Source organism: Coregonus lavaretus (assembly GCF_964263955.1).
Source record: "Coregonus lavaretus genome assembly, chromosome: 5".
NCBI lineage: Eukaryota > Metazoa > Chordata > Actinopteri > Salmoniformes > Salmonidae > Coregonus > Coregonus lavaretus.
In genome coordinates, this window is record NC_139992.1 from 27,445,520 (window position 1) to 27,472,707 (window position 27,188).

At 46.8% G+C, this 27,188-nt stretch overlaps 1 protein-coding gene across 1 annotated transcript in view; it reads left to right on the forward strand.

Annotated features, from left to right (window-relative positions):
• The window catches only part of LOC311129213 (uncharacterized protein), a gene marked incomplete at both ends in the record, with an annotated part of 66,775 nt that extends 39,841 nt beyond the window's left edge, over positions 1 to 26,934 (forward strand). Inside the window, 2 exons of the mRNA XM_084161517.1 lie at positions 25,953 to 26,033; positions 26,929 to 26,934. Of these exons, the coding sequence (XP_084017643.1) occupies positions 25,953 to 26,033; positions 26,929 to 26,934 (87 nt within the window). The remainder of the gene's footprint in view (positions 1 to 25,952; positions 26,034 to 26,928) is intronic.
• Positions 26,935 to 27,188: the final 254 nt, after the last annotated feature.

Sequence of the window (27,188 nt, forward strand, 5' to 3'; positions counted from 1 at the left end):
TATGCTTCCGCAGAGGAAGGGGAGCCAGCAGGCCAGAGGTGGATGAACGCAATGCCCTCGTTTGGGTGTAGGGACTGATCAGAGCCTGAAGGTACGGAGGTGCCGTTCCCCTCACTGCTCCATAGGCAAGCACCATGGTCTTGTAACGGATGCGAGCTTCAACTGGAAGCCAGTGGAGTGTGCGGAGGAGGGGGGTGACGTGAGAGAACTTGGGAAGGTTGAACACCAGACGGGCTGCGGCATTCTGGATGAGTTGTAGGGGTTTAATGGCACAGGCAGGGAGCCCAGCCAACAGCGAGTTGCAGTAATCCAGACGGGAGATGACAACTGCCTGGATTAGGACCTGTGCCGCTTCCTGTGTAAGGCAGGGTCGTACTCTCCGAATGTTGTAGAGCATGAACCTGCAGGATCGGGTCACCGCCTTGATGTTAGCGGAGAACGACAGGGTGTTGTCCAGGGTCACGCCAAGGCTCTTCGCACTCTGGGAGGAGGACACAACGGAGTTGTCAACCGTGATGGCGAGATCATGGAACGGGCAGTCCTTCCCCGGGAGGAAGAGCAGCTCCGTCTTGCCGAGGTTCAGCTTGAGGTGGTGATCCGTCATCCATACTGATATGTCTGCCAGACATGCAGAGATGCGATTCGCCACCTGGTTATCAGAAGGGGGAAAGGAGAAGATTAGTTGTGTGTGTCGTCAGCGTAGCAATGATAGGAGAGGCCATGTGAGGATATGACAGAGCCCTGGGGGACACCAGTGGTGAGAGCACGTGGTGCGGAGACAGCTTCTCGCCACGCCACTTGGTAGGAGCGACCTGTCAGGTAGGACGCAATCCAAGAGTGAGCCGCGCTGGAGATGCCCAGCTCGGAGAGGGTGGAGAGGAGGATCTGATGGTTCACAGTATCAAAGGCAGCAGACAGGTCTAGAAGGACAAGAGCAGAGGAGAGAGAGTTAGCTTTAGCAGTGCGGAGAGCCTCTGTGACACAGAGAAGAGCAGTCTCAGTTGAATGACCAGTCTTGAAACCTGACTGGTTTGGATCAAGAAGGTCATTCTGAGAGAGATAGCAAGAGAGTTGGCTAAAGACGGCACGCTCAATAGTTTTGGAGAGAAAAGAAAGAAGGGATACTGGTCTGTAGTTGTTGACATCAGAGGGATCGAGTGTTGGTTTTTTGAGAAGGGGTGCAACTCTCGCTCTCTTGAAGACGGAAGGGACATAGCCAGCGGTCAAGGATGAGTTGATCAGCGAGGTGAGGTAAGGGAGAAGGTCACCGGAGATGGTCTGGAGAAGAGTGGAGGGGATAGGGTCAAGCGGGCAGGTTGTTGGGCGGCCTGCCGTCACAAGTCGCAAGATTTTATCTGGAGAGAGAGGGGAGAAAGAAGTCAAAGCATAGGGTAGGGCAGTGTGAGCAGGACCAGCAGTGTCATTTGACTTAACAAACGAGGATCGGATGTCGTCAACCTTCTTTTCAAAATGGTTGACGAAGTCATCCACAGAGAGGGAGGAGGGGGGGGGGGGGAGGAGGATTCAGCAGGGAGGAGAATGTGGCAAAGAGCTTCCTAGGGTTAGAGGCGGATGCTTGGAATTTAGAGTGGTAGAAAGTGGCCTTAGCAGCAGAAACAGATGAAGAAAATGTAGAGAGGAGGGAGTGAAAAGATGCCAGGTCTGCAGGGAGTCTAGTTTTCTTCCATTTCCGCTCAGCTGCCCGAAGCTCTGTTCTGTGAGCTTGCAATGAGTCATCAAGCCACGGAGCTGGAGGGGAGGACCGAGCCGGCCGTGAGGATAGGGGACATAGAGAGTCAAAGGATGCAGAAAGGGAGGAGAGGAGAGTTGAGGAGGCAGAATCAGGAGATTGGAGGGAGAAGGATTGAGCAGAGGGAAGAGATGATAGGATGGAAGAGGAGAGAGTAGCGGGAGATTGCGACGGCGCATTACCATCTGTGTAGGGGCAGAGTGAGTAGTGTTGGAGGAGAGGGAGAGAGAAAAGGATACAAAGTAGTGGTCGGAGACTTGGAGGGGAGTTGCAGTGAGATTAGTAGAAGAACAGCATCTAGTAAAGATGAGGTCAAGCGTGTTGCCTGCCTTGTGAGTAGGGGGGGACGGTGAGAGGGTGAGGTCAAAAGAGGAGAGGAGTGGAAAGAAGGAGGCAGAGAGAAATGAGTCAAATGTAGACGTAGGGAGGTTGATATCCCCCAGAACTGTGAGGGGTGAGCCATCCTCAGGAAAGGAACTTATCAAGGCGTCAAGCTCATTGATGAACTCTCCAAGGGAACCTGGAGGGCGATAGATGACCGTTCATGATCTGTGAATGAACGTAACTACCACTTTGTGAGACTTACAGTAGAAGTTAACCACTGATACAGGGTCTCCCTCATGGTATAGTTAGGATGGGAGGTATACGGTAATCTTTTCCTTGATCTGTGGTTAAAGGACAGCTTTTATCTTGAGCCATCCTAAAAAAAAGGCACAGAGCACCACACATAACATACCCTTATTTAGAAAAAGGTAAAGTGCAGGTGGAAACAGGAGATTCAATTAGTTAATTAGAAATGCCGTCATTGTCCTCTCCCCAGCGACGTACCCACAAAGACTCACAGCTGTAATCACTGCCAAAGGTGATTCTAACATGTATTGAGTCAGGGGTGTGAATACTTACGTAAATTAGACATTTCTGTATAAAATTTTCACAAAAGTGAAAAGTCCAGCTGTCATTCTCTAAGTGGAAAAGCTATCTTTATGTTTCCTCTCCATATGTCTCTTTCTGAAGTCTGAAGTGTGGGACAGATTAATTACCTGATAGGGATTACAAGATGTCACAGGAAATTATGCGCCAAGAGAGATCTGGAATGTACAAGCTGTGTGCACTGCATAAGTGCACAGCTGTGCATCGGCAGGGTTAGGGTATGGGCATGAGACGTGTGTGTGTGTGTGTGTGTCTGGGGAAGCCAAGCCAGGAAAAATAGCCATATTACAACCTATGTGTTGTGATAATTGTGTTGTTTGGGCTATAACCTATTAGTTCATATGCCTTGCCACCGTGATATAAGAAGATACAGTGGCATAATAATTTCAACCACACCTGTTTCATCACAAAACCTGTCCGGAGAAGACCACAAAGCATTTAGCATGTACTGTAACAAACAGTTACATGACCTACAGCATGGTCAAGCAAGTTAATGTGTCCGACATTTTGGGCCTACTAAACAACCAATGATTTAGAACCATGGAGAGTTACCCTAAGTCGTAAAGAAAACAGGAGCTGCCTCCACTATTCCAGCATCATTTGAACTTCAACGTTTCAACATCATCAAATCACCTATGCTTAATACAGTGACAACTAAAAGATACCAAAAACAATTTAGTCCAATCGACGTAAGCAAAATACAGTATGACGTGGCTGTCCATGTGACTGATTTGTGTGTGTGTGTGTTTGTGTGTGTTTGTGTGTGCAAGGAGAAAGAACATGTTGACTAAGTGTAGAGAAACGCCAATGGCATCTTCCTCTTTCATGTTGACCAAACGGTCTATCACTCTGTCATACAGTACACGCTTTTAGTTTTTGTTGTCAAAGGCGTGCTCGCTAGCCTAACTTCCTTTCATGGGCAATGATGCGCCAGGCCAGCTAGTTAACATTAGCCTACTACTTCCATTTTTCTGTAAATTATTTTTTGCTTTTGATGTGATTGGTGTGAAGCCAAATCCAATCTGGCTTCGGTTGACACTTTGTTTTGGTGTGCCAGGACCATTCACAGTTGAGCTCACTCAGTTTAGCTCAACGCTGATTGGCTATTATTTTATATATTTTTTATCAAGGGAGGCCAAATGCTCACTGGCGTCATTTGCATTCAATGCTATGGGCGGCAACAATATTATACTCTTTTTGACCAGACAGCATCAGATAGATGGGCTACACATACTGGGAAAGAGGGGCGCTGTTTCGCTCACTTGGATGCTTTCTCCGGTGAGATACATTCAGCCTCTTGCAAATTGAAGGAAAATTATGAAACACAGCGAGAAAGATACATTATTTTATACTGAACAAAAAATTTAAACGCAAGATGTAAAGTTCTATTTTTCATGAGCTGAAATAAAAGATCCCAGAAATGTTCCATACGCGCAAAAAACGTATTTCTCTAAAATGTAGTGCACTCATTTGTTTACATCCCTGTTAGTGAGCATTTCTCCTTTGCCAAGATAATCCATCCACCTGACAGGTGTGGCATATCAAGAAGCTGATTAAACAGCATGATCATTACACAGGTGCACCTTGTGCTGGGGACAATAAACGGACACTCTAAAATGTGCAGTTTTGTCACAACACAATGCCACAGATGTCTCAAGTTTTGAGGGAGCGTGCAATTGGCATGTTGACTGCAGGAATGTCCACCAGAGCTGTTGCCAGAGAATTTAATGTTAATTTCTCTACCATAAGCCGCCTCCAACGTTGTTTTAGAGAATTTGGAAGTACGTCCAACCCGCATCACAACCGCAGACCATGTGTAACCACGGCAGCCCAGGACCTCCACATCCGGCTTCTTCACCTGCTGGATCGTCTGAGACCAGCCACCCAGACAGCTGAAGAAACTGTGGGTTTGCACAACTGAAGAATTTCTGCACAAACGGTCAGAAACCGTCTCAGGGAAGCTCATCTGTGTGCTCGTTGTCCTTACCAGGGTCTTGACCTGACTGCAGTTCGGGGTCGTAATCGACTTCAGTGGGCAAATGCTCACCTTCGATGGCCACTGGCACGCTGGAGAAGTGTGCTCTTCATGGATGAATCCCCATTTCAACTGTACTGGGCAGATGGCAGACAGCGTGTATGGCGTTGTGTGGGCGAGCAGTTTGCTGTTGTGAACAGAGTGCCCCATGGTGACGGTGTGGTTATGGAATGGGCAGGCATAAGCTACTGCCAATGAGCACAATTGCATTTTATCGATGGCAATTTGAATACACAGAGATACCGTGATGAGATCTTGAGGCCCATTGTCGTGCCATTCATCTGCCGCCATCGCCTCATGTTTCAGCAGGATAATGCACGGCCCCATGTCGCAAGGATCTGTACACAATTACTGGAAGCTGAAAATGTCCCAGTTCTTCCTTGGCCTGCATACTCACCAGACATGTCACCCATTGAGCATGTTTGGGATGCTCTGGATCAACGTTTTCCAGTTCCAGCCAATATCCAGCAACTTCGCACATCCATTGAAGAGGAGAGGGACAACATTCCACAGGCCACAATCAACAGCCTGATCAACTATATGCGAAGGAAATGTGTCGCGCTGCATGAAGCAAATGTTGGTCACACCAGATACTGACTGGTTTTCTGATTCAAGCCCCTATCTTTTTTTTAAGGTATCTGTGGCCAGCAGATGCATATCTGTATTCCCAGTTGTGAAATCCATAGATAAGGGCCTAATGAATTTATTTGAATTGACTGATTTCCTTATATGACTGTAATTCAGTAAAATCATTTAAATTGTTGCATGTTGCATTTATATTTTTGTTCAGTGTATACATGTTTTTTCTTGTTACATTTTTTGGGGAAGCCTGGCTTCCCTAGGTATCCATGAGTAGACGCCACTGTGGGGGTTGGAAATGCAAATAAAACAAGTAATGAATACAAAAATCTGACATTCCCATAGTAGAATAGTTTATCTATTTACCTAGTCAGCTGGTTGTTGTATGTTCTATGCGAGATAAATATTCCTCTCAAGGCTCATTCAAGTTATGAGTTCCATGGGAAGGGAAATTTTGACAAGTCAATGCACAGCAATTCTTGCAGTCACAGGGAAAGAGCAGTTTTAATGGCCTTTGTTAAAATGAGGGGAATTCCAGCTTTTATTTAGCAGCGACATGGTTAAGCACATTACTGCTCAATTCACTGTGAGTGCATTGGGGAGAGTGGGGCTAAATGTAACAAGGGTCAATTGTAGGGTAACTTGGCGTAAAACGCCACCCTACCTCAAAATAATTTGGGGAGTGACTTAAAAAAGTGTGATGAGACAGATTACATTTTTATTTGAGCAAGAGGAGTTGCAACCAGTGAAAGTGTTGGGGGAAAAATTGTGACATGAAGTGGTTTCTGCAAGAAGTACATGCATTACCCCAGGTGGCAGTTTGCCACAAGTTACCCTAACAGGTAGGCCTACATTACATTCACTGTGTTTATTCAAGTTCTATGGGACATCAATTTCATAAATAGGATGCTAACTAGTTAAAAGATCACATTTGGGATCTAGCTAATGATTAACCCAATAGGGTAAATGCAGATAGACAACCCCATGCTTCAGCAAATTTATTTATAGCCAGTTTGCTGCATCCGTTGGACTACAGGTGATAAAGCTTATTGCTAATAAAGGCGTAGCACACACCCCTGCAGTCCCTGCATTTTTTTTTTGGGGGGGGGGGGGGTTCGGGGCCCTCCAGATGGTCAGTGCTATCCGGGATCCTTGGGACGTCCCCCAAGGACCCCCCCAAAGATAGCTTATGAACACATCCATAAGACGTGAAAGACATTTTTAGAATTACAGGAAATTCGTTTTAAAACTGCAACAAAATGGCAAAATGTGTAGAATGTCAGGAAATCAGAGATTCTTGAAACTTTATTTTTTATAGTTGGAAAACAATTAATATTGTTGCATTATTTGAGCTTAAATTTACATTTAAGGGAATCTTTTAAGGGAAAGAAATTGTTTTGGGAATTTTCTGAATACAGTTCCTTCAGAAAGTATTCACACCCCTTGACTTTTTCCACATTTTGTTGTGTTACAGCCTGAATTTAAAATTGATTAAATTTTGATTTTTTTTCAGTGTCATACACACAAAAAACCATAATGTCAAAGTGGAATTATGTTTTTTTCAATGTTTACAAATTAATTAAAATTAATGAGTCAATACGTACAGCGGCTTGCGAAAGTATTCACCCCCCTTGGCATTTTTCCTATTTTGTTGCCTTACAACCTGGAATTAAAATGGATTTTTGGGGGGTTTGAATAATTTGATTTACACAACATGCCTACAACTTTGAAAATGCAAAATAATTTTTCTTGGCAATTTCTCGCATGGAATTGCCTTCATTTCTCAGAACAAGAATAGACTGACGAGTTTCAGAAGAAAGTTCTTTGTTTCTGGCCATTTTTAGCCTGTAATCGAACCCACAATTGCTGATGCTCCAGATACTCAACTAGTCTCAAGAAGGCCAGTTTTATTGCTTCTTTAATCAGCACAACAGTTTTCAGCTGTGCTAACATAATTGCAAAAAGGGTTTTCTAATGATCAATAAGCCTTTTAAAATGATAAACTTGGATTAGCAAACACAACGTGCCATTGGAACACAGGACTGATGGTTGCTGATAATGGGCCTCTGTACGCCTATGTAGATATTCCATTTTTTTTATCAGCCGTTTCCAGCTACAATAGCCATTTACAACATTAACAATGTCTACACTGTATTTCTGATCAATTTGGTGTTATTTTAATGGACAATTTTTTTTAATTTTCTTTCAAAAACAAGGACATTTCTAAATGACCCCAAACTTTTGAACGGTAGTGTATATGGACAAGCAATGGCAGAGCGGTATGGACTAAGATACAGTAGAATATTATAGAATACAGTAATACATATGACATGAGTAATGCAAGATATGTAAACATTATTCAAGTGACTAGTGCTCCATTTCTTATAGTGGCAAGTGATTTCAATAGGCAGCAGCAGCCTCTAATATGCTAGTGATGGCTATTTAACAGTCTGATGGCCTTGAGATAGAAGATGTTTTTATTCTCTCGGTCCCAGCTTTGATGCACCTGTACTGACCTCGCTTCTGGATGATAGCGGGGTGAACAGGAAGTGGCTCAGGTGGTTGATGTCCTTGATGATCTTTTTGACCTTCTTGTGACATCAGGTGCTGTAGGTGTCCTGGAGGGCAGGTAGTTTGCCCCCGGTAATGCGTTCGGCAGACTGCACCACCCTCTGGAGAGCCCTGCGGTTGCGGGCAGTGCAGTTGCCATACTAGGCGGTGATACAGCCCGACAGGTTGCTCTCAATTGTGCATCTGTAAAAGTTTGTGAGGGTTTTAGGTGCCAAGCCAAATAATAATGGATTTAATGGTGCTCCGTGGGATGTTCAAAGTTTCTGATATTTTTTTATAACCCAACCCTGATCTGTACTTCTCCACAACTTTGTCCCTGACCTGTTTGGAGAGCTCCTTGGTCTTCATGGTGCCGCTTGCTTGGTGGTGCCCCTTGCTTAATGATGTTGCAGACTCTGGGGCCATTCAGAACAGGGGTATATATACTGAGATCATGTGACAGATCATGTGACACTTAGATTGCACACAGATGGACTTTATTTAACTAATTATGTGACTTCTGAAGGTAATTGGTTGCACCAGATCTTATTTAGGGGCTTCATTGCAAAGGGGGTGAATACATATGCACGCACCACTTTTCAGTTATTTATTTTTTAGAATTTCTTGAAACAATTTATTTTTTTCATTTCACTTCACCAATTTAGACTATTTTGTGTATGTCCATTACATGAAATCCAAATAAAAATCAATTTTAATTACAGGTTGTAATGCAACAAAATAGGAAAAACGCCAAGGGGGATGAATACTTTTGCAAGGCACTGTATTCAACCCCTTTGTTATGGCAAGCCTAAATCAATTTAGGAGTAAAATGTTGCTTAAGAAGTCACATAATAAGTTGCATGGACTCACTCTGTGTGCAATAATAATGTTTAACATGATTTTTAAATGCTTACTTAATCTCTGTACCCCACACATACAATTATCTGAAGGTCCCTCAGTCGAGCATTGAATTTCAAACACAGATTCAACCACAAAGATCAGGGAGATTTTCCAATGCCTCACAAAGAAGGGCACCTATTGGTAGATCGGTAAAAATAAAAACAGACATTGGATATCCTTTTGAGCATGGTGAAGTTATTAATTACACTTTGGATGGTGTATCAATACACCCAGTCACTACAAAGATACAGGCGTCCTTCCTAACTCAGTTGCCGGAGAGGAAGGAAACTCAGGGATTTCACCATAAGGCCAATGGTGACTTTAAAACAGTTCCAGAGTTTAATGGCTGTAATAGGAGAAAACTGAGGATGGATCAACAACATTGTAGTTACTCCACAATACTAACATAATTGATAGAGTGAAAAGAAGGAAGCCTGTACAGGAAAACATTTTTCTAAAATTTGTATCCTGTTTGCAAAAAGGCGCTAAAGTAATACTGCAAAAAATGTGGCAAAGCAATTAACTTTTTGTCCTGAAGAACAAGTGTTATGTTTGGGGTAAATCCAATACAACACATTAGTTAGTATCACTCTCCATATTTTCAAACATAGTGGTGGCTTCTTCATGTTATGGGTATGCGTGTAATCGTTAAGGACTGGTTAGTTTTTCAGGATAAAAAATAAACGGAATGGAGCTAAGCACAGGCAAAATCCTAGAGGAAAGCCTGGTTCAGTCTGCTTTCCACTAGACACTGGTAGATGAATTAACCTTTCAGCAGGACAAAAACCTAAAACACAAGGCCATATCTACACTGGAGTTGCTTACCAAGAAGACAGTGAATGTTCCTGAGTGGCAGAGTTACAAGTTTGACTTAAATCTACTTGAAAATCTATGTCAAGACCTGAAAATGGCTTGATCAACAACCAATTTGAAAGCGCTTGAAGAATTTTGAAAAGAATAATGGGCAAATGTTGCACAATCCAGGTGTGGAAAGAACTTAGAGATTTACCCAGAAAGACTCACAGCTGTAATCACTGCCAAAGGTGCTTCTACAAAGTATTGATTCAGGGGTGTGAAAACGTATGTAAACGAGATATATTTACGTATTTCATTTTCAAAAAATATTCTAACATTTCTAAAGACATGTTTCCATTTTGTCATTATGGTTTATTGTGTGTAGATGGGTGAGAAATACATTTAATCCATTTTGGAGATTTGTATTACATATTTGAATAATCTAATGTTAGAATTAAACAATCAAGGCCTTTAAACAATTGTTGGACAATAATTGTAAAAATGAAATGCCTTGTATGGTGTCTGACGGAGTTGACATAAATCCAGTTAGTAAGCATTTTATGAAGGAACAAAATGTGGTTGTTCCTTTACATGGTGTGATAGCTGATACTTTGGTCAATCAAAATATATATTTCAAATGTTGTTAATATTAAGACAAATATTTCAAGAATCCCTGAGCTCTAAAACAGCAACATTTTCTCTCAGCTTCATGGCAAAATGTGTAAAATAGCATGAGATTTGCTAGAATACTACACATATTTTCCCCGATGGACCGGATAATGGAACAAACATTTTAACAAATAATTTTCCCAACATTGGGATGTGGTTATGTCTGTCTGGTGAACCACAAGCTCTGTGAGTCAGATTGACCACAGGTTGACCACACTAACCAACAACAGTGTTGGTTTGTTATGTAAGTGTAAAATGTGGTATGTGCGCTAAGCCATGTTCAAAGTTCATTCCATGATCACACCAGACACACCACAATGACACACACCTTACCCTATAACTAATACTTTAACAATAACATCATAGCCCAATTTTCTCTGCATATAGAGGCCAAACATTCAAAACAGCAACACTAAATCAGTGACTCATAAGGCTATGTACAGTAAGTCTGCCTTAGAGATAGCAGGATATATGGTGAGGGAAAAAAGTTTTTGATCCCCTGCTGATTTTGTACATTTGCCCACTGACAAAGAAATGATCAGTCTATCATTTTAATGGTAGGTTTATTTGAATAGTGAGAGACAGAATAACAACAAAAAAATCCAGAAAAACGCATGTCAAAAATGTTATAAATTGATTTGCATTTTAATGAAGGAAATAAGTATTTGACCCCCTCTCAATCAGAAAGATTTCTGGCTCCCAGGTGTCTTTTATACAGGTAACGAGCTGAGATTAGGAGCACACTCTTAAAGGGAGTGCTCCTAATCTCAGCTTGTTACCTGTATAAAAGACACCTGTCCACAGAAGCAATCAATCAGATTCCAAACTCTCCACCATGGCCAAGACCAAAGAGCTCTCCAAGGATGTCAGGGACAAGATTGTAGACCTACACAAGGCTGGAATGGGCTACAAGACCATCGCCAAGCAGCTTGGTGAGAAGGTGACAACAGTTGGTGCGATTATTCACAAATGGAAGAAACACAAAAGAACTGTCAATCTCCCTCGGACTGGGGCTCCATGCAAGATCTCCCCTCGTGGAGTTACAATGATCATGAGAACGGTGAGGAATCAGCCCAGAACTATACGGGAGGATCTCGTCAATGATCTCAAGGCAGCTGGGATCATAGTCACCAAGAAAACAATTGGTAACACACTATGTCGTGAAGGACTGACATCCTGCAGCGCCTGCAAGGTCCCCCTGCTCAAGAAAGCACATATACAGGGCCGTCTGAAGTTTGCCAATGAACATCTGAATGATTCAGAGGAGAACTGGGTGAAAGTGTTGTGGTCAGGTGAGACCAAAATCGAGCTCTTTGGTATCAACTCAACTCGCCGTGTTTGGAGGAGGAGGAATGCTGCCTATGACCCCAAGAACACCATCCCCACCGTTAAACATGGAGGTGGAAACATTATGCTTCAGGAGTGTTTTTCTGCTAAGGGGACAGGACAACTTCCCTGCATCAAAGGGACGACGGACGGGGCCATGTACCGTCAAATCTTGGGTGAGAACCTCCTTCCCTCAGCCAGGGCATTGAAAATGGGTCGTGGATGGGTATTCCAGCACGACAATGACCCAAAACACACGGCCAAGGCAACAAAGGAGTGGCTCAAGAAGAAGCACATTAAGGTCCTGGAGTGGCCTAGCCAGTCTCCAGACCTTAATCCCATAGAAAATCTGTGGAGGGAGCTGAAGGTTCGAGTTGCCAAACGTCAGGCTCGAAACCTTAATGACTTGGAGAAGATCTGCAAAGAGGAGTGGAACAAAATCCCTCCTGAGATGTGTGCAAACCTGGTGGCCAACTACAAGAAACGTCTGACCTCTGTGATTGCCAACAAGGGTTTTGCCACCAAGTACTGAGTCAAGTTTTGCAGAGGGGTCAAATACTTATTTCCCTCATTAAAATGCAAATCAATTTATAACATTTTTGACATGCGTTTTTCTGGATTATTTTGTTGTTATTCTGTCTCTCACTGTTCAAATAAACCTACCATTAAAATTATAGACTGATCATGTCTTTGTCAATGGGCAAACGTACAAAATCAGCAGGGGATCAAATACTTTTTTCCCTCACTATAAGGAGAGCTGATGCTGTACTGTAAAAGCCTCTTCTTTCACCAACAGAGCGAAAGCTCCACCTTCTCCTCCCTTCACATAGACCAATAAAGACCCACTGATAAGAGAGGAGGGATGTTTCAGGTGCACTAATGGCATTAAAACGTAGCGACAGAGATGGTGTGTGTGTGTGTGTGTGTGTGTGTGTGTGTCTGTGTGTGTGTGTGTGTGTGTGTGTGTGTGTGTGTGTGTGTGTGTGTGTGTGTGTGTGTGTGTGTGTGTGTGTGTGTGTGTTTGTGTGTGTGTGTGTGTGTGTGTGTGTGTGTGTGTGTGTGTGTGTGTGTGTGTGCGTGCGTGCGTGCGTGCATGTGTGTGTGTGTGCTATCTGCACAGTGGGACATATAGGACTTGATGTATGTATTAGGAGTCTCCAGTGTACTAACTCATAGCTTTTTTAATTAACAGAGACATTCATCTTACAGCCACCGCCCACTGAACTGACCAGAGACCACCTATAGATAGATATGCACACACACACACACACACACACACACACACGCACGCACGCACGCACGCACGCACGCACGCACGCACGCACACACACACACACACACACACACACACACACACACACACACACACACACACAAACACAAACACACACTGAAGTTTCTCATTTAATTCAAGGAAAACACACACACAGAAATAGACACTCAGACACTAAAACACCAGTAACCTCCTAAATGAAGCGGTCATGGGGATAAGGGACATTGTGTTATCATGTTGCTGTTTATTGCCTTCTGCTAGCTCATCCCTGTCATGATTGTCATCAGGGCCGTAATAGAAACAGGCTGTCTCAGTCTCAGGACTAAAACAAGGCAAGGACAACTGCTCTGGGGTCTGTGGGGTTTGTACAATCCTCAGTGAGTGAATATTGAATAAACATGTAGAAAAATAATGTAATCTGCACAGACAGAGGGACTCCGTTTTGGGGCGGGGAGATGTCGGTTGGTGGTGTAGAATTAGCAATCGTCTGGTCCCAAGACAGACACACTGACCACAGTCCGAAAGCAGAAATGAAGAATGAAGTGAAAAATAGTTTGAGCTGGGGAAGATACAGTATGAGACCTGGATAAACTAAGGACAGTTTTTTCTGTTAAAGTAGACTTTAGCTTACATCACATCTCTCCAGTCTTAGTATGGTAAGAGATAGCCTAGGCACAGACAAAGTAAATCATCATGTGTTACTGTCACGGTTTCGGCCAAGGCGGCCCCTCCTCCTTGTTCGGGCAGGTTTCGGCGGTCGTCGTCTCCGGAGTACTAGCTGCCACCGTTCGATGTTTCATGTTTGATTGGTTTTGTCTGTTTGTCACACCTGTTTAGTGTTTAGTCTCATTTGGCACCCTATTTAGTTCCTTGTGTTAGTTTAGGTGTTGTGTGTAATTGTTTTACTGTCGTGTGGTAGTTTTGGTCGTTGTGTTTTGTTCTCTCCTTGTTTCATTTTGTATTTGGAGAGTCCTGCCTTTGGGCACACTTGCTTTGTGCCAAGTTTAGTGTGCATCATTTTTCGCCTGTGGCCTGTGGCCGTTGTTGGCGTGTTTTGAAGGACTTCACTAAAGACTATTGGATTTATTCTCTGTGTCCTGCGTGTGATTCCACATCTCACTTCACTCCACCCCTTGACAGAATTACACACCATCGCATGGAATCAGCAGGAGCACCCACCGACATCATGGAAGAGCGTCTCCGTGGTCAAGACGATCGGATTAACCAGATCGGGCACGCCCTGGACCGGGTGATGAACATTCTCCATCGTTGGGAAACCAGCGATGTACCCACACCTCCACCTACCTCACCATCACCATCGGTCAGCCCGGAAGTCCAACAACCGGAACCCAGTGGGATTCGGCTCTCGCTCCCGAGGGCGTACGACGGCACCGCTGCCGGGTGTCAGGGGTTCCTGTTACAAGTGGACCTCTACCTTGCCACCGTACACCCGGCGCCCTCGGGACACGAGAGCGTTTCCGCCCTCATCTCCTGTCTCACCGGCAAGGCGTTGGAGTGGGCCAACGCCGAATGGAGGAGAATAGACGCCGCCACTATCACCTACGCGGAGTTCTCCCGCCGCTTCCGTGCGGTCTTCGGCCATCCACCAGAAGGGAAGGCGGCGGGGGAGCGTCTATTCTACCTCCGGCAGGGGATGAGGAGCGCTCAAGAGTTTGCGCTGGAGTTCCGGACTCTAGCGGCAGATGCAGGGTGGAATGAGCGGGTCCTCATAGACCACTTTAGATGCAGCCTCCGGGAGGACGTCCGCAGAGAGTTGGCGTGCAGGGATACTACTCTATCATTTGACCAGTTGGTGGACATGGCCATTCGGCTGGACACCCTGCTCGCTACCCGCGGACGTCCCAGGTGGGGGTCTTCCATTCCACCCTCCAGCGCCTCCGAGCCGAGCCCGATGGAGCTCGGAGGTGCTGGCGCTAGAGTGGGGAGAAGAAGGAGCCCGAGGGGGGCGGTCTCCTGCACCAACTGTGGCCGCGGAGGGCACACCGCGGCTAGGTGCTGGGGAGGGTCCCCTGGTGAGGGAGACGGCAGGTCACACATTGGGGAGTCCTCCCAGGTGAGTAGACGCCCCACTTACCCAGAGCTTTCTGTCGTACACATAACTATACCTGTTTGTTTTCCACAGGTTGCACCTCGTTCCCAGCATAAGGCGCTAGTCGATTCAGGCGCAGCTGGGAATTTTGTAGATCGTAAATTCTGTGTTGAGTTAGGGATTCCCCTCCTTCCGGTTGATAATCCTTTCCCTGTACATGCCCTAGATAGTCGTCCGTTAGGATCTGGGTTGATTAGGGAGGTCACGGCGCCACTTAGGATGAAGACGCAGGGGGGTCATGAGGAGACGATTCAACTCTATCTGATCGACTCTCCTGCGTATCCGGTGGTACTGGGGCTTCCCTGGTTGATTACCCATGATCCTACGATTTCGTGGCGAGAGAAGGCTCTTAAAGGGTGGTCTGCTCAGTGTGAGGGGCTATGTCTGGGTGTTTCCGTAGGGGCGACCTCGGTGGACAGTCCGAACCAGATGCCGGCACTGCACATTCCACCTGAGTATGAGGATTTGGCACTCGTGTTTAGCAAGACAAGAGCGGCACGGTTGCCGCCTCATAGACAGGGGGATTGTGCGATAGACCTCCAGGCAGGAGCTGCGCTCCCGCGGAGCCATGTGTATCCTTTGTCACAGGAGGAGAAGAGGGCAATGGAGACATACATTGCCGAGTCTCTGAGACAGGGATACATACGGCCCTCCACTTCTCCCGCGTCCTCGAGCTTCTTTTTTGTGAAGAAAAAGGATGGAGGTTTGCGTCCGTGTATTGATTACCGCGGTCTCAATCAGGTGACTGTGAAATATAGTTATCCACTCCCGCTGATTGCGACCATGACGGAGTCCTTACACGGGGAACGGTTCTTCACAAAATTGGACCTCAGGAGCGCATATAACTTGGTGCGCATTAGAGAGGGTGATGAGTGGAAGACAGCATTTAGTACTACCTCCGGTCATTACGAGTATCTCGTCATGCCATACGGGTTAATGAATGCTCCATCAGTCTTCCAATCTTTTGTAGATGAGATTTTCCGGGACATGCAGGCGCAGGGAGTAGTGGTGTACATAGACGATATTCTGGTGTACAGTTCTACTCGGGCCGAGCATGTAGCCCTGGTGCGCAGAGTATTGAGGAGATTGTTGGAGCATGACCTGTATGTCAAAGCCGAGAAATGTCTGTTCTTTCAGGAGTCAGTCTCCTTTTTGGGTTATCAGTTGTCTGCGTCAGGGGTGAGAATGGAGGTTGACCGTGTGTCTGCCGTGCGTAATTGGCAAACCCCATCTACGGTTAAAGAGGTGCAGCAGTTCTTGGGTTTTGCGAATTACTACCGGAGGTTTATCCGGGGTTTTGGACAGGTGGCAGCTCCCATAACGTCCCTTCTGAAGGGGGGTCCTGTGCGCTTGCGGTGGTCAGCTGAGGCGGACAGGGCTTTTAGGAGACTGAAGGACCTGTTTACCTCGGCTCCAGTGCTGGTGCACCCGGATCCCACTTTACCCTTCCAAGTAGAGGTAGACGCGTCTGAAGCCGGTATCGGGGCAGTTCTTTCACAACGGTCCGGCACACCACCTAAACTCCGCCCCTGTGCTTTTTATTCTAAGAAGCTCAGTCCGGCGGAGCGGAATTATGACGTAGGGGACAGGGAGCTGTTAGCCGTAGTACAGGCCCTAAAGGTGTGGAGGCATTGGCTTGAGGGGGCTCAACACCCTTTTCTCATTCTAACTGACCACCGTAACCTGGAATACATTCGGGCAGCTAGGAGACTGAATCCTCGCCAGGCTCGATGGACTATGTTTCTCACCCGGTTTGTGTTCAAGATCACTTACATCCCTGGGTCCCAGAACGGGAAGGCAGATGCCCTGTCTCGGCGGTATGACACAGAGGAGAGGTGCGTGGAACCCACTCCCATACTACCTGAGTCTTGTCTGGTTGCACCGGTGGTATGGGAGGTCGATGCGGAGATCGAGCGGGCATTACGCACCGACCCTAGCCCTCCACAGTGTCCGGTGGGTCGGACGTACGTCCCGCTCGAGGTCCGGGATCGGCTTATTTATTGGGCTCACACGTCACCCTCCTCTGGACATCCAGGTATTGGCCGGACAGTGCACTGCCTTAGTACTAAGTACTGGTGGCCAACGTTAGCCAGGGATGTGAGGATTTATGTCTCCTCCTGCTCAGTGTGTGCCCAGTGTAAGGCGCCCAGACACTTGCCCAGGGGTAAATTACAACCCCTGCCCGTTCCACAACGACCCTGGTCTCACCTCTCGGTGGATTTTGTTACCGACCTTCCCTCCTCACAGGGGAATACCACCATCCTGGTCGTTGTGGATCGGTTCTCGAAGGCCTGTCGTCTCCTTCCCATGCCGGGTCTTCCTACTGCCCTACAGACCGCTGAGGCTCTATTTACTCACGTCTTCCGGCATTACGGGGTACCCGAGGATATAGTGTCTGATCGAGGCCCCCAGTTTACCTCCAGAGTCTGGAGAGCGTTTATGGAACGGTTGGGGGTCTCGGTGAGCCTTACCTCGGGTTACCACCCGGAGAGTAATGGGCAGGTCGAACGTGTCAACCAGGATGTGGGTAGGTTTCTGAGGTCATATTGTCAGGGCCGGCCGGAGGAGTGGGCGAGATATGTGCCCTGGGCCGAGATGGCACAGAACTCTCTCCGCCACTCCTCCACTAAACTAACCCCTTTCCAGTGTGTGTTAGGGTACCAGCCGGTTCTGGCACCTTGGCATGAGAGCCAGATCGAGGCCCCTGCTGTGGATGAGTGGGTGCGGCGCTCGGAGGAGACGTGGAACGCTGCACACGTCCATCTGCAGCGAGCCATCCGTCGACAGAAGACGAGCGCCGACCGCCACCGCAGTGAGGGGCCAGTGTACGCACCTGGAGATCGAGTCTGGCTCTCAACCAGAAACCTGCCCCTCCGCCTGCCCTGCCGGAAGCTGGGTCGGCGGTTTGTGGGGCCTTTTAAAGTCCTGAGGAGATTGAACGAGGTGTGTTACAGGTTACAACTGCCCATTGATTACAAAAATATTAACCCCTCGTTCCATGTGTCTCTCCTCAGGCCGGTGGTAGCTGGTCCACTCCAGGACTTTGAGATAGAAGAGACTCCTCCGCCCCCGTTGGACATCGAGGGGGCTCCGGCGTACACTGTTCGGGCCATCCTAGATTCGAGACGCCGGATGGGGGGTCTCCAATATCTCGTGGAGTGGGAGGGGTACGGCCCGGAGGAGCGGTGCTGGGTGCCGAGGAGGGACATTCTGGACCCGTCCCTTCTGACCGAATTCCATCGTGGTCATCCTACGCACCCTGCTCCGCGTCCTCCTGGTCGTCCCCGAGGCCGGGGGCGGCGCACGGCTGGAGCCGCGCGTCAAGGGGGGGGTACTGTCACGGTTTCGGCCGAGGCGGCCCCTCCTCCTTGTTCGGGCAGGTTTCGGCGGTCGTCGTCTCCGGAGTACTAGCTGCCACCGTTCGATGTTTCATGTTTGATTGGTTTTGTCTGTTTGTCACACCTGTTTAGTGTTTAGTCTCATTAGGCACCCTATTTAGTTCCTTGTGTTAGTTTAGGTGTTGTGTGTAATTGTTTTACTGTCGTGTGGTAGTTTTGGTCGTTGTGTTTTGTTCTCTCCTTGTTTCATTTTGTATTTGGAGAGTCCTGCCTTTGGGCACACTTGCTTTGTGCCAAGTTTAGTGTGCGTCATTTTTCGCCTGTGGCCTGTGGCCGTTGTTGGCGTGTTTTGAAGGACTTCACTAAAGACCATTGGATTTATTCTCTGTGTCCTGCGTGTGATTCCACATCTCACTTCACTCCACCCCTTGACAGTTACACAGTCTTTGAAGTGTGTTTCAATGGGAAGAGATTCTTGGTATCTGTTTCAAGGAAATATAGACTTTACAGGAAACAAAGCCGTTAATGTCACGCTCTGGCTCCGGGACTTTGTATTATTGAGCCAGGGTGTGTTCATTTTTTGTGTTTGGGGATTAGTTGGGTTGTTATTGGTGGTTTCATTGTTTGGTCCAGTGACTCCCAATCAGTGGTAACGAGTGTCAGCTGTCGGCTCGTTATCTCTGATTGGGAGCCATATTTAAACTGTCATTGTTCACCTTGGGGTTGTGGGTTTTTGTTCCTTGTCAGTCATTGTAACCGAGGACTTCACGATTCGTCATTGTTTGTTGTTTTTGTAGTGAGTACTTTAATTTAATAAAGTCATGTTCGCTCAACGCGCTGCGCTTTGGTCCTCCTCTCTCGTAGACGATCGTGACAGAAAAACCCACCAAGATGGGACCAAGCAGCGTGTCCAGGAGCCGTCGCCAGGGAGATCCCTCACAGATCTCCTTCGCCTCCTGGACTGGGTCAAGCCGAGTGAGGAGGAGAAGGGCTTGACACTATGGCAGAAGGGCGAGAGGCTGGCGAGGGATATGGAGACCTGGTCCACGGGTAGGAGAGACGCCCCGAAAATTTTTAGGGGGGGGCTCACGACGTCGGACCAGCAGGAGGCCGCGATAGAGCGGCCCAGTGGGTTGCTGGAGAAGGCCGCCGGGTTACGGGGGCCACTGGTCGAAGAGGGGATGGAGGAAGTAGAGGCACGGCGAGAGGTACTGGCGTGTGTTGCCAGTCTGGTCCGGCCCGTTCCAGATCCCGGTGTAGGGCCAGTGGTGTGTGTCCCTAGTACAGTCCGGTCCATCCAAGCTTCCCGCACCAAGCCAGTGGTGTGCGTCGTCAGTCCGGCACGGCCCGTGCCTGCTCTCCGCATCAAGCCTGTGGTGCGTCTCGTCAGCCCGGCTCTGCCCGTTCCTGCTCTACGCACCAAGCCAAAGGGGTGCGTCGCCAGCCCAGCCCGGCCTGTCCCTGCTCTACGCACCAAGCCAAAGGGGTGCGTCGCCAGCCCAGCCCGGCCGGTTCCTGCTCCACGCATCAAAACTACGGTGTGCGTCGCCGGCCCAACCCGGACTGTTCCTGCTACTCGCACCAGGCTAAGGGTGCGAGTCGTCAACCTGGGTCAGCTCGTTCCGGCTACTCGCACCAAACCAAGGGGGCGAGTCGTCAACATGGTTCAGCCTATGCCTGCTACGCGCACCAAGCCAGGGAGGCGAGTCGTCAGCCTGAGGAGGTCCGTTCCGGCTCCACGCACCAAGCCGAGGATGCGTATCGTCAGCCAGGTCCGGTCCGTCCCTGCCTCACGCGCCAAGTAAGGGGTGCGCGTCATCAGTCCGGATCCAGCCAGCTGGGTTGGATCGGACCGGGGCCATTACGGGGGGATGGATGTAGGATGGTGGTCAAGCCCGGAGCCAGAGCCGGAGCCGCCTCCGAGGAGCAACACCCACCCAGCCCTCCCCTATTTGGGTTCTTTGAGGCGCGGTCGCAGTCCGCGCCTTTAGGGGGGGGTACTGTCACGCTCTGGCTCCGGGACTTTGTATTATTGAGCCAGGGTGTGTTCATTTTTTGTGTTTGGGGATTAGTTGGGTTGTTATTGGTGGTTTCATTGTTTGGTCCAGTGACTCCCAATCAGTGGTAACGAGTGTCAGCTGTCGGCTCGTTATCTCTGATTGGGAGCCATATTTAAACTGTCATTGTTCACCTTGGGGTTGTGGGTTTTTGTTCCTTGTCAGTCATTGTAACCGAGGACTTCACGATTCGTCATTGTTTGTTGTTTTTGTAGTGAGTACTTTAATTTAATAAAGTCATGTTCGCTCAACGCGCTGCGCTTTGGTCCTCCTCTCTCGTAGACGATCGTGACAGTTAACTTTGCTCGTAACGTTTATCTGGGTGAGTTACGATGTGCGCCACTTCCGCCACTAGACAGACATGTTTATATCCAAGAAGTCATAGGCATATCCAAGAAAATAAATACATCACAATTTGACAGTTTCAGAATATGGGAAGACTGTGTGTGTGTGTGTGTGTGTGTGTGTGTGTGTGAGTGTGCGTGCGTGTGTGTGTGTGTGTTATGTTTGTCTAGTTTATCCCAGACACTCTTTTTTGTCTCATTCTCCTTTAAGACAGCATGTCTGACTGTTTGTTTATTGTTGTGGTCAACTTTGTCTGGAATATTCTGGATTCAGAAATATGGGAACGTTTTCCATTTTCTTTTCTTTTGCTGTTTTGTCGCGGTCATGCTCTTTAGACTTGTAGATATCGCCCGGGTCAAAACATAGTCCCATAGAGTGCTGCATTTAAGTGCCACAGACCTGCCGTTCACATGGTTCCGATTTGAGTGTTCATGCATGTGTTCTGATCAGACAGCCCACGGAGAGTAGATGATTGTGACCACAAAGGGTCTCACAGACCACAGAGTCTAGCCAGCTCTGAGCATGAAACATGAAAGAGAATTAACATTGGACGGTCACAGAGACAACTAGAAAAGTAAAGTTTCAAACAGAAACAGATTATACAGTCTGGCTTATTGGAGTCCCTTTGGTGCTTGTCATGTTGGGTTTCCTAGAAACAAACAGGATATGCACTGAAACTATAGCTCAGCCATTCACTATAGCAGTCCCAGACTGTCCAATTCATTCAGATTAGGGGAGAAGACGGATAAGATCCTGTCTCAATTGATCATGTGAATATTTATATGAGAGTTACTACACATTAACATTTGAGGTCTGGAGTTTTCTGTTATACACTCCACAGACATAGAGTCATACAGATTAGCATTCCGTCCTCCATCTTGGATCTTTGTGTGAGGCAGTTTTTCTGTAGCTTTCCTCTGTCACCTTGGCTGTCCCACACACTGTGCAATAGTGTTGAGTTTGGTTCCATTTTTCATTAGGTCACTGTGGAGACTGGGACTGGGTCCTCTTGCCCAATAGCTTTAAATAGTGTAGGTGTCAGATAAATGTTAATAATCCAAATGTTTGTCCCTGAGCCAAAGCCTCAGCTAGTGTATTGGGTACGTGGGTGGTCTGGTCTGGTGTGATCAACTGTTCAGGGACAACATTCTAGGAGGATGTCTGGCTTCGTGTCTGGGAACGCCTAGAGCAGTGTTCTTTACTCCTGGTTCTGGACAGCTGCAGTGTATGCTGGCCTTTGTCCCAACCCAACCAGCACAAAAGTGTTAGTGCTGGGCTAGGACACTCGGTACTCCCCCCAGGACCAGGAGTGAGGAAGTGAGGATAGAGAGAACAAATGGAGAGGAAATTAAATACCTTTGTGATGTGTGTTAATCCATTGTCTTGTGAACAAATTCAATTGCCCTTTGACCTCCTCCGGTTGACCCTGTAGCAAGTCTCCAAATAGAAAAAAACAACCAATGTTATGTTTCTTCGGTTGATGTGAATAGTTCTTAACTAACTCAATTAACCATTGACCTCATGGACAGGACCATGTTATAAGCCTCTAAGCGGACCTCAACCCTCCATTCTCCACCCAATGAAACCCCTGGCCTCTCCTTGAGAAGCCACAGGCTCTCGCTATGTTGTGAAGGATGTTAAGGTAATTAGTGTAGCAGCCTGGAAAATGTGATGTTGGAAAGAGCAGGTTGTTGTGATGGTGGTGGGTGGGGGCAGGATGTACTGTAACACAATATCATTGTCTTCAGCTGAAATAATCATTAACTATTTTAGGCCAAACAGCATACCCAAATGGATTCCACAGCCACATGTCATGTTTTTGTTCTTTTTTGGAGGTGGAACGTCTTTGTCCTTTGTGTCTGTCCGGAGGTGATGTGTCCTATTATGTAGCTAGTGGGGTTTCCAGTCCACTGTCCAGGCGATTCACGCAATGCCTCTGTGATGTCACACCTCAGCAGGGGTCCATCCCAATAGTCTGACGTGGCTTCCTCTACTTATCCTCTGCTACACCTGTACTGGTGTGAGAACACAGGCTGGGTGGAAGCAATATGGAGGATGCCGGTTGACTACCAGATAAGCTTTCACCTGTCCAGTCCTGTAATGTCTGTGCAGATTAAGCAAAGGTCGCCAAGTAGTGGAAGCCACTTCAGGTTGTGTTGATGTTTAAAAGCAGGTGGAATGTAGATTTGAATGACACTGTCTCAAGTCAAGTCTTTGCTATAGGCCTACCATTCAGCAATTATTCAGGCTTGGCTATTCCTTCCCACACTATGGCTCTACTGAAGCTCTATGGTCTGCTAAAGATGGGTTTCCTTTAGATTCACAGATCCTCAGATAGATACAGCCAGTTAGAGAGGAAATTGAGCCCCATGCATTCCATAGGGGAAGAGAACAAGGTCCTTTGTGTTGGGGCAGATAGGGGATCATGAAAGGACGTCGTCTGCATGGTGAAAGACTCTTTGTGAGCCCGGGGAGGGTCTCAATGTGCTCTTTGTCAGATCTGTGCCTAACATGTTGTGTCGCGGTAATGAGGGACAATTCTTACAAGTCCTGATCCACATGAAGTGACCGTTTTTACAGTTTTGGGAGTTTTATGCCAGGGGGGTTGAGGGATTGAGGTTGACGATTGCTGTGTAAGCAGGCACTGGTATGACTGTGTAGGTGGGGGGTGTAGGAGGACACAGTCCAATGACGTCAGAAGATAAACCAGCCTTGGAGACTCCTTGCATGGTCCACTATGGACTCAATGGGCAGATTCGATTATGCTGAGCTGCGGGTCACCAGTCTATGTCCCGTGAGGTGAACGGGTAAAAGCGGTGAGGGAGGAGCACCCTTCTCAAATCAAACAGTAATCTGCGCCACTCGTCATGTTGTCAACAAGGCAGCATGGTGCATCGTCCAAAAACATACAACATCTCTTTTACATTAAATATGTTTGAATTTTCAAACTAGTTTTTATTGGGAAGGCAGATAAAGCGTTTTTATCAAAAGGAATCACTTTTGCATGTGAAAACACAGAATCCTACTCATTACTCCACGTGCTAATTACATCACTTTTGTTTTGAGCCGACTTCGCCGTGGGCTTTGAACGGAGCCAACTTTCACCTAGTGCAAAACACACCTACCCAGAAACCCCTCACTGTCTCAGATATATAGGCTAATGGGAAGCCCATATGCTGAGTCGCTCATTCTATGCATTCAATTGTTCTCTGATAGGGAAACTGTTTTGTCTTTCACTGTCTTGTGGAACCTTATGCAAATAAGTCCTATAGGTCAAATAATAATCATCATCAATTACATTTTTGTCATTTAGCAGACGCTCTTATCCAGAGCAACTTACAGTTAGTGAGTGCATACATTTTCATACTGGCCCCCCGTGGGAATCGAACCCACAACCCTGGCGTTGCAAGTGCCATGCTCTACCAACTGAGCTACACAGGGCTTTTCTAAAGTGCCTTTTAGTATACAAGAATAATCTCAAAGAGAAAATAAGTAATTTGCATTAATGTATGGCCTTTAGGGATGTGCATCTTTCACTTTCAAGACGATTCGATACGTATCTAGATACATGGGCTCCGATAAGATACGGGAACGATACGTTTGAATTTGAAACGATTTGGTGCGATTCGGTTTGATTAGAGAACGAATCGATGCGATTCGGTTCGTTGCGATTTGATGCTCTAACATTTGTTGCATAAACATATTCATTTTATATTCTAAATTAAAATCTGCTGCTGATGGAGCTCATCAGCTGGGCCTCTCTGGGCTGGATCTGTGTGTGTGTGTGTGTGTGTGTGTGTGTGTGTGTGTGTGTGTGTGTGTGTGTGTGTGTGTGTGTGTGTGTGTGTGTGTGTGTGTGTGTGTGTGTGTGTGTGTGTGTGTGTGTGTGTGTGTGTGTGTGTGTGTGTGTGTGTGTAAATGATGTACAGTGCAATCGGAAAGTATACAGACCCCTTCACTTTTTCCACATTTTGTTACGTTACAGCCTTATTTTTAAATGGATTTTTTTTTTAATCCGCATCGACCTACACACAATACCCCATAATGACAAAGCAAAAACAGGTTTTTAGAAATGTTTGCAAATTTATTCACAAAAAAAACAGAAATACCTTATTTACATAAGTATTCAGACCCTTTGCTATGAGACTCGAAATTGAGCTCAGGTGCATCCTGTTTCCATTGATCATCCTTGAGATGTTTCTACAACTTGATTGGAGTCCACCTGTGGTAAATTCAATTGATTGGACATGATTTGGAAAGGCAGTTGACAGTGCATGTCAGAGCAAAATCCAAGCCATGAGGTCGAAGGAATTGTCCGAAGAGCTTCGAGACAGGATTGTGTCGAGGCACAGGGTACCAAAAAATGTCTGCAACATTTAAAATCCCCAAGAACACAGTGGCCTCCATCATTCTTCCTACAGCTGGCTGCCCGGCCAAATTGAGAAATCGGGGGAGAAGGGCCTTGGTCAGGAAGGTGACCAAGAACCTGATGGTCACTCTGACAGAGCTCCAGAGTTCCTCTGTGGAGATGGGAGAACCTTTCAGAAGGACAACCATCTCTGCAGCACTCACCAATCAGGCCTTTATGGTAGAGTGGCCAGACGGAAGCCACTCCTCAGTAAAAGGCACATGACAACCCGCTTGGAGTTTGCCAAAAGGCACCTAAAGGACTCTTAGACCATGAGAAACAAGATTCTCTGGTCTGATGAAACCAAGAATGAACTCTTTGGCCTGAATGCCAAGCGTCACGTCTGGAGGACACCTGGCACCATCCCTACGTTGAAGCATGGTAGTGGCAGCATCATGCTGTGGGGATGTTTTTCAGCGGCAGGGACTAGGAAACTAGTCAGGATTGAGGCAAAGATGAACGGAGCAAAGTACAGAGAGATCCTTGATGAAAACCTGCTCCAGAGCGCTCAGGACCTCAGACTGGGGCGAAGGTTCACCTTCCAACAGGACAACGACCATAAGGACACAGCCAAGACAACACAGGAGTGGCTTCGGGACAAGCCTCTGAATGTCCTTGAGTGGCCCAGCCAGAGCCCGGACTTGAACCTGATCCTATGACTATATAGACTACTGTATGCAATTAAGTGACAGGCATGTTCAACTATACACATGCATATCCCATGCACAACCATATACCATAGAGAACCTTTAAGCTACACATTAACAAATTGTTCCATGGGTTAGATATACAGTATATTTGGGGGTAATTACTGTCCATGCATGTGGTGAGTTATGATGATATTGTTTTGTTGTCTCTAACCCAGTCCTCTGTGTTGTGTTCTCCAGGGTGGTAAGAAGCACAATGAGCCATGTGGAGGAAGAGACTGTAGCGGAGGATGTAAATGTTTCCCTGAGAAGGGCGCCAGGGTAAGTCACATTTCCTTAATTGTTTTGCTCTCTAACCCCTACACAACACTATGTGGTAAGCTCTATCTCGATCTCTACACAACTCTCCACAACTCTACACCTCTAAATGAAGGAATTCATTGGCTATTCAGGAGGTATGAAAGCACCATAACAATGCAACAGTGATACTTGAAGCAATAACACCCTACCAGACCTTCATCAATATGGACCTCTCTTTCTGTGTAACATATGAACTCAGATCCATTACTGCTTGACTCACAGTATATCTACTAATAGGCTATTTTCCAACCTCTTTGTCTCACGTCTTTATCACCTTATCACACATACTGTTAGGGAAAGTGGTGAAACTCACACCATTAACTTAACAGTAAAGAGAGGGGATGGGTGTGGGGCGAACTGTTGGCCTCTAGAGGGTCAAGGCCCTATTAGTAAAATGGAGGAGAGGAAGAGAGGACAGGAAGGGAGGACAGGAAGAGAGGTGGGGAGGAGATAGGGGGAGAGTTGGTAAGGAGAGAGGGGGAGATCCAGGGCAGATGTTGTGAATACAGGGAGGAAGAGATAGACTAAACACCAGGTTCATAATAAGATAATGGAGCAAGAGGGAGAGACAGGGGGGCTTCACAATTAACAATTGTGGTCCTCTGTAGCTCAGCTGGTAGAGCACGGCGCTTGTAACGCCAAGGTAGTGGGTTCGATCCCCGGGACCACCCATACACAAAAAAAATGTATGCACGCATGACTGTAAGTCGCTTTGGATAAAAGCGTCTGCTAAATGGCATATTATTTATTATTATTATTATAACCAATAAGGGGACAGGATCTGTAAGAGGAACAAATCACTTATTGGCAGTGAGCTTCAATATCCTCTTGGCGGTGTGTGTGTGTTATCACTTAGGAGTAAGGGTGTCTGATTACCATGGAGACCAGCTAGAAAGTCAGGGGGCACTGTGTCAAACCGATAATATGGGAAGAGTTGTATTCTAACAGAGCCCTTGTGACAGTGCATGCTTAAACTCAGACAAAGACAATGCTAAGTATTCAAACCAAAGATTTCACTCATAAATCAGCTGATCAAAGGCTGTGTAGTATCTCCTACAATGTTCTCAGTGGCCAGTTTGGTTATTTTCCACTCATCTTCAAAGTATTCTCATAGGA